Genomic DNA, 11989 nt, shown 5'->3' on the forward strand with positions numbered 1-11989 from the left:
TGCAGGAGGGGGGGGGGATGGGGCACTTATGGGTTATTTACAAGGAAAAAAAATTGTTCAATGTAATTAAAATAAGAAGTTCTGAATCTGCTACTGCTTCTCTGCTTCAGAACATTTAATTTTAATTTGATTGGAAATTTGTCTAAACTTTAAAAATCTGCTTTTTAATTTTTTTTTTTGGGGGGGGGGAGTGCAAAAAAATTAGTAGGTTCAGCCTACTTTAACAAGAAAATCTTTTGAATCTGCTCAGCTGACACAGTGTGCCTGATCCTGACATGTGGACTAAATAGAGAGTATTTACAAGTTAAAGAAATAAAATGTACAAAAGCAAAAAAGCGGAAAAAATCTCAAACCTAGGGGTTGGGTGCTCGATCTGCCTTTGTTTGGGCTAAATATTTCTCCCATCTTACAGATATTATTTCAGTGAATTGATAAAATCAAAGTCCCAGTTACTGAATTAAATGCTACGTGTACCAGCTGTAACAAAGTAAATAAATAAATTACTAAAAAATAAAATTAATAATATAAAAAAAAATCAAAAGCAACTTAATTTCATATTTTAAAAAAAGCAAGAATCTCTGATTCTCAAATCAAGGGTTCAATTTATAATTTACGCAGTTTTCTGCTAAAATAATTGCATCCATTGAATTATACCAGTGCTTCTAGTGAATTAGTCATTTGAATGTTAGTTGACTGACATATATACAACTTACACATGAAAATACACAACCCCCTTAGATACGATACCCTAAAAAATTTATGATACCGACCAATATATAGTTCTTAGGATCATCGTATAAACTCTCAGTATGATATATGACATTGTCACTTGTGCACAACCGTGAGAAATGTTTTGTTCGCAATCCTGGTATTCTGCGTCTTTTCTTGGTTTTAAATTACTATAAATAATAACGTGTTAGATATACGCTCGTTTCAGTGCATAGAGGTGATATTTGGTATAAAAAAAAAATACAATTATTAAACTGTTTTCTAAATAGAGACAATAGCTTAATGAGCAAAATATTTCTGTTTTTATGTAATATATATATATATATATATATATATATATATATATCCAAGTAAAATGCATCATTTGGGAAATATAACTGTTTTAGATGTTCCCTCTTTTAGTGCGTAGAAGTTACAAGTGCATTTGGTTAAAAAATAAAGGTTAAAATGTTTTCATAATGGAGATATATGCGACTTGAGTAGCTTAATGAACAAACAGTCCAGTTTTTTTGCAATATATTCAGCATGTTTACAAGTAAACGTGCATAATTTGGTTAAAAATTAAGTATACTCTCGTTTTAGTGCACCGAGTTGATATGTGATGAATAATGTAATATCTATAAGTTTATAAAGTTTTCAAAATACAGATACATGTACATGCAACTTGTGATAGAGCTTAAGTAGCAAATTTTTCAGTTTCTTTTGTATTGTGTATATAGAGTGAAAATGCCTTATTTGGTTAAAAGCATGAACCGTGTTTAGATGATTAATTATAATACGGATGCTTGTTGGAATTTTGTTAAAACAGAACGGTGAATTTTTAAAATCGAACTACACTTTGCAGGCCCTCAAACAGTTTTAGGTCATGGAGGAACAGACTATGCGCAATATATTACGTGTATTTTTCAAAATACATTTTGTACCTTATAAACATGTTCAACTAGAGACAGAGTGTCTGACCGTCTTTTTCAGGGTTCTCCCAATTACAAAATAAGCTCTATATTTTCATCAAGTCACAGTCGTAACCCGAAAAAAGTGATTGTACGAGTTTTTGGTTTGCTGTGAATACTCATCAGCTTTATACACTTATTCGGTAAAATTTAATTTGAGAGAAAAGAATCTACTTTTTTATTTTAATAATGTATTCATTTTAATCAGTTAAAGAAGCAAATTGGTTTATAATTAATCTGGAGAAAATAGGTGTACTTACAAAAAGTGTTTGAGATTTTGTATGGTACTTGCGGAATTACAGGAATTGACGGCGAACATGTGCAACATGTTACACACATACATGTATATGCAGAATATTTACTTGGAAAACTCTTTACTAGAAGCTAATGTTTTTTGTGAATCAAAATGATTTTCATATTAGATCATATACATACGACAGAAAGAACTTGTCAGAAGCAAGAAAGAAGAAAAAAATAGTCTTTAATTATTGAGAGATTGAAAACAATTGTTTTCAGTCGCAAACTCTTTAAAAAGGTATACCTTTGCAAAAGTCTAGTTAAAGATTTTTAGACGGTTTTTAGTGCAGTTCTAATACACAGAAATAAAATATGTCCACAAGCTGATATTTGCAAATTAGTCACCTACATTGTACATATACATGTTGTTGACCAATTCGCAAAGAGGAAACCGCGTTACCTGCATTCTTGAGGGAGTTCGTTTGTTCAAATTCTCCAATTTTTTATTTACCACTGTAAATCACCTGCATTAATCTTGGAAGAATGTTTAAATTATTGGACCATTAAGTGATCAGAAAGAATGAATTTGAGATCTAAACATTTGTCTAAGGTCAATTGTTCCGCTGACACTAATCTCACCTGCTACTGAAGGGCAGTTTACACCACTTGAAAGAATCGGATGCGTTGGTGTCAGAGTTATGTCAACAAATTGGAGAGGGTCGTTTGGTCGCATTATTCAGTCCAATACACTAAAAATATCCGAGGGAGGTAGTAAAGTACACTTTTAATCCATGCGCAAAGCATTTAGGTTAATTCAATTAGGACATTCTTCTCTTGGAATTTTTACTGAAATGAATACAAAACAGCCTTTGATTTGATATCTCGAAAATTCCAAGTTAATGTCTTTTTCAGCACTCTCCTCTTTCACAAACTATATATATATATATATATATATATATATATATATATATATATATATATATATATATATATATATATATATATATCTATATATGTATCTATATATATATATAGTTAGTTAGTTAGTTAGTTAGTTTAAGAAAAAATCAAATTTTTAGTACAGTTAAATATCGATAAATTAAGATTCACAAGACTCGAATAGTCATTATAACTGTTAACGCTTTTTGCCTTTTAATTGCTCTTCAGACAGTTACAAAATGAATGATAAATTATATATATATATATATATATATAGAGAGAGAGAGAGAGAGAGAGAGAGAGAGAGAGAGAGAGAGAGTAAAAAATATTAAATGTTATATATTTTCTCTGTATTATATTGGAATAAAAAATAAAATACATTTGTATGCAATAAAGATATATGTAAATGTTTCCGCAACCATAGTATACATGTACATGGTATGGTAGCTAAAAAATGGCATATACAAAATATTTATCCTACACTCCTTTTCATTGTCTCACATTTGTTTCATGTTTAGTAATAATCTCTCTTTTTATATTTTCAGCATGGGTTGGATCTGTTTGTACAGGAATTACTTTTTTGATGTGCATCTTTGCCAGCATTTGTAGTGACAGAATTGGTATCAGACCAACGGCTTTTTTCGGCGCGGCTTTAGGCGTGATTGGACTCTTCTCTAGTGCTTTTATTACAAAACTGGAACTTCTATATCTAACGTATGGCCTGTTTCTTGGAATTGGGGGAGGATTCATCTATTCTCCCTCTTTGGTCATTATTGGACACTATTTCAAAAAACACATGGGCATTGTGAATGGAATCGTAGCTTTTGGAAGTTCAATTTACACAATAATCCTGTCCATTGTTCTACCTATTGTCCTGGAATCGCTAGGCATCAAATACACTTTCATGATTCTGGGAGGATTATATTGTATGCTTCTCTTATGTTCTTTAACATGGAAGCCGCTTTTTCACAGAGAAACCAACCTCCCAGAACTAGCATTATCCACAGAGAGCATTGTGAAACATGCTAATGACTGTTGCTCATGGACCAGAAAGTACCTAAACTTGAAGATATTCAAAAATCGAGCATATCTGATTTGGTTTTTGGGACTTGCTGTTGCGCTATTCGGGTACTTTGTACCATTTGTACATTTAGTAAGTATAATCTCATGCATGTATAGCCCGTTAGTATAAGTCAATAAAACATCTGTCATCGGAAGGGATGTAAGATGCTCTTGAGCTATCTACTTGATTAAAATATATTATTAATGTTTATAAGTTAACAAAATGACGAGAAAGAAGAATGATATTGACTTTAACTCCCTGTTCTGTAGGATAAAATCATGCTAGGATGACTCAACTCACGAGATTTGGTCAAGTGACCAAATTACAGATGTAATTGAAACGTGTCAGCTGTTATCGGACTGATACATGTACATCCCTAACAAAGGTACTCTAGTGAACTATAGTTTCCCATAGTAAATCAAAGTTTTTACTACAGTATATCAAAGTTTTTACCACAGTAAATCAACGTATTTTTACTATGGATTTTAAATTGTTATATTTTAAGTTCTCCAATTCAAACAGGCACATATTTGATTTTAAACGGAAATATAATTTGTATATTCACATATCATTCCATATTGAACATCACTGGTATTTAATTTGAGAGATTTTAAGTTTTGAAATCACAAAAAAATTAAAGTTTCATAGTAAATCAAAGTTTCAAAGTATATACTATAGTTAACTAATACTAGCCAACTTTTGTTAGGGATGTTTCACATTTTTTTTCTGATGCATTGTTACATCGCCCCCCCCCCCTTTTTTTATATCTCGCATGATCCAATGTAAGAAGATGGGTGAACATGACGAGCGAAAAGCCTATAGTGTGACAAACATGTAGGTGAAAAATAAAATTTCAATTATATAAAAATTTTCCTTGATATTTCAGCTAACATTAAAATATAATTTATGTAAAATCTCTACAATTTGCAAACATCCTTCAAAGATGGAAATTATTTGCCTATGAAATATTATAAACACACTAAAGCGGGCAAAAAGAGTCATTTTCTCATACTATAACACTATTTTTCGGTATGAGTGGGTCATCGCTCCACTTTTTTGAAAGTTAATCCTCAAAGTTTGCATAAAAATACATTTTTTGGTTACCAAAAGTATGGAGCAAAGACCCACTATACCTTAAAAATATACTTTTATGACATAACATTCGCATCTTTTCGAGAAATACTTGAAGTCCATTAAGTCAAGGGTCATATCACAAACATGATTTACAGTAAATGCCACTCTTCATCAGGACTTGTGTAGTCTAGTGGTAAGCGTGCTAGTCTCGAAAGAAAATGATACTCAGGATTTTTATTGCTAGGTTTCGAACCCCACAAATACTACATTATTTTTTAAATAAAAGTATAAATTTTGCCGAGAAAATTTTCCTCAGAAAAGTTTTGTTTATCATAATTTCATAGATTTCAATAATGAGAACTTTGCTCTAAATACTAAATTCACAAATTGAACATGATTTTTATATATCTGAAGCTATAGGCTTTCTGCACGCAATGGTCACCCATCTCCTTTCAATGTGTTCTGGTGTAATAGGTATTTATTGAAATCTGTTACCACTAGATTGAATGAAGTGAGATGCGTGTCAAATGGATGAAGGGGTCATGCCCTACATATTGTTTCTTGTAGATAACCTTATTAGCGGGGCTGATTTATTAAGTTGAATTCAATTAAATATAATTGCTTTGATTTTTAATGTTCCCTATTGTAGCCAAGGACTTCTCAATGGAGGATTCTGGGAAAAAATTATTCTTACCGATCCAAGCTCTGATTCATGTTCAAGGAAATTCATTTTTAAAAGAAGAACATTGAGTAGAAAATTGACTTAACTATGAATATATGCCATTTGTTAAAGTTCTTGTCCGAACAAGACTTTGGCAAAATAAAAAAAGAGAAAGTCGAAGTTTATATATGACACAGAATTGCAGCATGTACGGATTGTAGCTTTTAAATTATTTTCAAAAAGTAACGGTTTTAATGAAACATGGAACAACGTCACATTCTAATTGATTAGAAGATCTTTTCTTTAAAATTTTGTGATGAAAAAATACAGCATGAACGTGCATGTCAGGTATGTAGTATCGTTTAAAGGGGGATTCCGAATAATTGACAAGTTGAACCTAAGTGAAAAATCTGAGACAAAAATTGATTACACTACAAAAAAGTGGGGGGGGGGGGGGGGGGTTGGGGTTGAGGCAACCTCCTTTCGATGAACATTTTCATTCTCACTCAATAGTAAAACATTATGTTTGGAAAAAAGTGGGGGGAGGGGGTCCTGCTACTACGTGCCTGTTTGCATAAATACTTTGTGGCGTTAGTGTATATTGCGATAGGGCTTATCATAATTTAGTTATAATCGATCGATAGTGAATCAGTACACGTCTTGCTAAGTTGGGATAATCAACAATCCTGGAGTGATATTATCATTACTCTGATAACGGTCAAATTTTGTCAATGACATTTTAGATACAACTTTGAAATATGTAATACATGTACTATATTAAAACGGGAGAACGTTTTAGTTAAAGTTAAATGTATTGTAAGGGGGAAAAATATAATTGGTTTAAATACTAGTTAAATTTTTAGTGCACCATTTTTCATAGTCTATTTATTATATTGAAAATAAAGTTTTTGATTTTGGAAGTACAAAGAATAATAATAATATCAACATAAATTTTATAAGAAAGAAATTGCACTGTACATGTACCTACATGTATATGCTTTTTATAACTCAAGGTCATAGGATACCTAAAATCCAGTTATTTATCAAAGCTTCTTTTTTTTTTCGTTTTTAGATTCAGAATTTGTTTATGGTGAAGCATGGATTTTTTTTCATGATTTTCAGTGAAATTTAAGATAGATATGAATGTATAAATTTGGTGAGAATGAAAATAATGGTTTGATAAGAAAATTTCATGGTGAATATGTTTTTAAGCATAATAATTTTTAGCCTGTACAAACCCTTTTTTTGTTCGTTTGTTTTTTTTTAACCAATTTCTATGATAAATTTTGTTGAGTATCCTATACTCTTTAGAAATCATTATTTCAGCGATTGACTTCCATATATCATAATTTTACCTGATGTAACTTTAAAATCAATTGTCAATTTAACAATGTTTAAACGACAGAAAGATAACCTAGGAATTCTTGTTGTGATGAAATATAGAAAAGGTGGGGGTTATTAAGTTTATATGTTAAAAAACAGGTCTTAAGCTTTAGATAATGATATGGTTTGTTACAACATGCCTTGTAAGAGAAATGTGAGTATTATCTAGGTCATGGCCATTGACCTGATTGCATTTGTTTATGTAGTCCTGTTTAAACATACTACAAATTAATTGTGAAGTATCTGAATACTCAGTCTAGTACTCTTAGTCGTTACTTGATTATGATTTTTTGTACTATTTATCTTTTTAATTTAGGTCTAGAGTTTTGATAATATACTTGGTTAAAGTTATCTTTACTTAAACGTACTATTGAAAACACTTGGAGATATAGTTTTTTTTCCATACATATATGTATACATGTATAATTCTTTCATGTTAGGAATGATTTCAATATACATGTATCAAATATCAGTGATTTTGAGAATTTTTGCAGTTTGGAGAGCACCTTCAGTAGAATTAAATTTTGCTTGTAAATCATAAACTTAAACAATTTTACAAAATTTTAACCACATATAAATTTTTACCAAATACCAGTTTTTAGACCCTTGCAGTTTTTATTTAATTATTGAAATATGAGAGAAACAGCAATAAGGTATACCGTATGCAATTTTTTAAAACTCGATATTGCAAAAAAAAAAATCAAATTTGATAGCTACAGTGTATTATCTGTAAGAAATATATATCATTTATTATTGTAACTAGAGTTAACCGGTTGACGGAGGAAATGAGGGTACAGTGTATCTTCAAACTGCAGAACAAAGCAGATGCTATACATTACTGTTTAAAATTCAAAATCCCGAAATGCTGCCAAATAAATGTGTAGCGAAATTAAAGTAAGATTTTTTATCAAATATTCTCATTTTAGGTTAAACATACTCAGGACAACTTCCCCGGTTCAAATGCCTTTATTTTGATCACATGCATGCAAGTGACTTCTGGAGTCGGACGAATCGTCTTTGGAAAGGTAGCGGATCTGGCATTCGTGAATAGAATCTACATGCAACAATGTGCATTCGTGGTAATGGGCATAGTAACAGCATGCATTCCTTTTTCTGCCAGCTTTGAAGGTCTCATAGCTATCTGTCTCATTCTTGGAGTTTGTGATGGTATCTTTGTATGTTTACTGGGTCCCATTGCATTTGACATTGTTGGTCCCATGGAGGCTTCACAAGCCATTGGTTTCATGCTCGGTGGATTTTCAATTCCATTTACTGTTGGTCCTCCTATTGCAGGTACTTGTATGTAACTTTTGTAAATGAAGACACTTTAGGAATAACAATTCATTAGGAGATAAGTGTTAATTTCTCAAAGAGTAAGATAGAGTATATTTAATGCCAATTCTTATCTCCAAATAAGCTTATGCGACAGTAAGGTGTCCGTCGCCTGTCTTCAAGATGTTTGATAGTCTGTTTTTAAACGATTTTGTTAAACTATACTCATACAGCAAATTGATTGAATCCGTTTTCAATAAAACTGGATATACAAGTAGTACACTAAGACACACAATTATAGATATCGGTTTTTAGTTTGGATAAGAATGCTGTGGATACTTTTGAAATAGTAAAATATGATTTTTAAACGTTACTCCTAGAGTTTTAGTCTGATTCCAGAAGAACTCGATTCACAAGTAGACTATGTGAAGATACATGCAAGCAATTCATGAAATCAGTTTTTCATTTTTGTAAGCGATGTTGCCATGGTTTCAAAAATAAAAAAAAAATCTTGAAATTCTTTTCAAAAGACTATAGCAGTTGTGATGCCATTTCAATAAAAATTTGTCATTTTTTTTATTTCGACATGGTAAGTGAAAGACTTGCTAGGACTGTAGAATTAACTAAGATTGATAATTCTCTACATCGGTCAATATTTCGGCGAATGGTATTGCCATGTCTCAAATAGAAATTTTTGTGTAGAGCTTGTAAACCACTCACAAAAAAAAAAAAAAAAAAAAAAAAAAAAAAAAAAAAAATTGAATACATACCGCAAAATGGGAAAGATTCTGTATATCGATTTTTAATTTACAAATTACCATTGTTACTAAAATTAGAATAATTTGGAATTCTTTCCAAAGACTATTTCTTCTACAGTTTTGGTTTTAATTCAATGAAAATAGGTATACAGGTAGCCTCATCTTCGCTAGGGTTTTCGGTCCACTCCACTCACCACCGAAAACCCTTGGCTAGCGAAGATGAGGTAGCCTAATCCAAGGCCCACAACTTTATTTATAGATATTGGCATAGGTGTAGATAAAAGCACAATTTTTGAAAAATATCTTTTTAAATGCTACCTATTATACAGTTTTGATATGATTTTTGAAGATAATACATTTACTTCTTACAAGTTTAGAAATCATTAGGATAAATAATTCAGTAAATGTATGAAAACAAAAGTTTTAACTCCAGGTGCTGCTTTTCTATTCTTTAGAACTTTTGATCATCTAAAATAAAAAAAAATGATTTTTAATATATTTTTGAAAATAATAATTTAGAAAAAAGGAAAAATGTAACGAAAGTCTTTTAATATACATTTAATGTATTAGTATACAAGTATGTTACTTTCCAGATTTAAAGAAAGAACATGATTATTGCGCGTTGGCCTGGAATGAAAAAATAAATCCTACTCAAAAGGAAATTTTCCCACGCAGTATCGTAATGAGATCATTTTTGCTAAACTTCATCATTGTAGGATTTCTCTACGATCATCTACACTCGTATGAAATAGCATTTGTAGCTGCTGGTGTTCCACCTATCGTAGGTGCGATTATGATGTGTCTCATTCCTAGAGTCCAACAGGTAGGAGGTTTTTATTAGGACTCAGTAAATCTGTAAGTTGAACTCATGTAAAGAGCTGTACCAAATATCCTTCCAAGCTTATCATAGGGAGGAAGATTGCAGCACTTCTGAATCATCGGAAGTTTTTGATACTTTTTAAAAAGATTAAGGTCCTCTGAGTAATTGGTTTATTAATGATATGATGGTAATCTTGCATTATTTTTGTAAATGTATGAATGAATTAACATGAAATTGCAACTGCACATGGGAATTAAATGTTCAAATAAACTTTGTTACAGAGCTACCCTGCAGCAACAGAAACACACACATTTGCTTCGATCTCCATGTTAGATGTCTACCATGCAAGTACAAGTAGATCAGGTATGATATACAAATGTATATACTCTACAAGTTGTAGAAAAGAAAGTGTAGAAAACTTGTCATCACTAAAACTGATGACGTAATACATGAGAAATTTTGGGAATTCTACTAGATCTCAACTTCTCTATTATTAGGGTCCTGCAGCAACCATAGATTACTATATGTCCTTTTTTTCAGTTAGTTGACTTTTATGTGATGCAATACAATGTAGTTTGAGTAACTTTCAATCGATAGACTTTCTGTATACTACTTATGGACAATATTTTGAGGACAGTTTTTAGACTTAATCAAAATCAGTATGGCTTTGTCAGACTTTTAGTTTAATAAACTTTCTAAAAGAAACAATTCCTTGATGATGTAAATTATTTTTTGTTTTAATGTATTGTAACAAGTAAATTTATGTAAATACATATTTACATTGGCCAGTGTTTTGTCAATAGAGGGCAATTCAATTCTATTCAATTATTTTATTATATTTTCAAATCTGCATTGCATCTTGTTTGATCTCTGAAAATTCTTTCCTGTCCTTATTTCGTTGTCCTGATCTTAAAAGCTATGGTTACGTGTATTATATCGACTAGGAAAAGAGATAATTTAAAACCAGAGATTCGCTTACAGTAACTGTGAGGTAAAATATGTATATATAAGAGATACATATTTCTTCATGGATGTGTTAAGTATGAAATTTATCGCGTAGGTTACCCTTTCCTGCGTAACTATGCAAATTATCAGGTACTCCCATGTTCAATGTTAGTTATTCTATTCTCTCAGAAACTTGAAAAAGACAAAAAGAAACAAACAAAGAAGCAAACAAAAAGAAACAAAAAAATCAAATTAACAAACAAACAAGACCCCTCCCCTCCCCCAAAGAAAAAGCTATAACAAACAGAAACGACAAAAGCAGTTTTTTTTACATATTGGTATTGATATACCAATATTAAAATGATTTTGGTTTTGTTTAAGGTCAATTAAATCAATTGAATCAAGTAAATGGTGTAAAAGGGCACTCCGGAACTACCTCCGAGCTAGAAGTAGTACGTATTGTGGAACTTCCAGATCCCACCGACGTAGAGGAAAAACTTTTAGATTCACAAAACAACGATATTAAATTCAGGAGAAAAGGCTCTAAAACATCTAATGAAAATGATGATGACACATCGGAACAAGATAGTGAATCACTTTTAGAAAAAGAGTCAAGCAGCTGATAAGAGATGTATGGTTTTCAGGTTAGAGAGTGCTAGTGATCTTAGTACATGGATGTTCAAATGTTATAGAATTGTTAATGTGAGAGAGGCTTATTGAGTAGATTGGTCAGAATATACATGTATACATAAGTCATCCAAGATGCCAAAGGAGGTAACTTTTACATACTGTTTAACCATAAAGATGTTTAGCCTAGTATTTCACACATAAAGACCCAAGGATGAAAACATTAGGATTCCAGTATTAAATCGTAATGTTTTTTCAGTGATGTTTTATGAAAAAGTAATTTTAAAGTAATTTTACACTAGGCAACGAGAGCCAAAATTCAATTTACATATATGGTGTTTATTGTGTATTTTATCTTACAGCAGGTCTGATTTAACATAGTTATAATATGTGTAAAACTGTGTTTTCATTCAGGGCATGAAAATGTTATTATGTTTCAAGATTTTAGAGTTGTTGACAGTTTAAAAATATAAATGCACAAACAAGTGTATTGCACGTTCGTTCAATAAATGACTGATAAAACAGATAAAA

General features: G+C 31.1%; 1 protein-coding gene across 3 annotated transcripts in view; it reads left to right on the plus strand.

Moving 5' to 3' along the window:
- Positions 1 to 11989, plus strand: part of LOC133201706 (monocarboxylate transporter 10-like) — a 29189-nt gene extending 17200 nt beyond the window's left edge. For all 3 annotated transcript variants that reach the window (XM_061337496.1, XM_061337495.1, XM_061337497.1), the window contains 5 exons: positions 3401 to 4008; positions 7963 to 8329; positions 9783 to 9889; positions 10168 to 10249; positions 11213 to 11989. In XM_061337496.1, coding sequence (XP_061193480.1) covers positions 3401 to 4008; positions 7963 to 8329; positions 9783 to 9889; positions 10168 to 10249; positions 11213 to 11454 — 1406 coding nt within the window. In that variant the 3' untranslated portion in view covers positions 11455 to 11989. The remainder of the gene's footprint in view (positions 1 to 3400; positions 4009 to 7962; positions 8330 to 9782; positions 9890 to 10167; positions 10250 to 11212) is intronic.

This window comes from Saccostrea echinata, unplaced genomic scaffold, assembly GCF_033153115.1.
Source record: "Saccostrea echinata isolate AGI-Se365-2 ecotype Australia unplaced genomic scaffold, CSIRO_AGI_Sech_v1 ptg000045l, whole genome shotgun sequence".
NCBI lineage: Eukaryota > Metazoa > Mollusca > Bivalvia > Ostreida > Ostreidae > Saccostrea > Saccostrea echinata.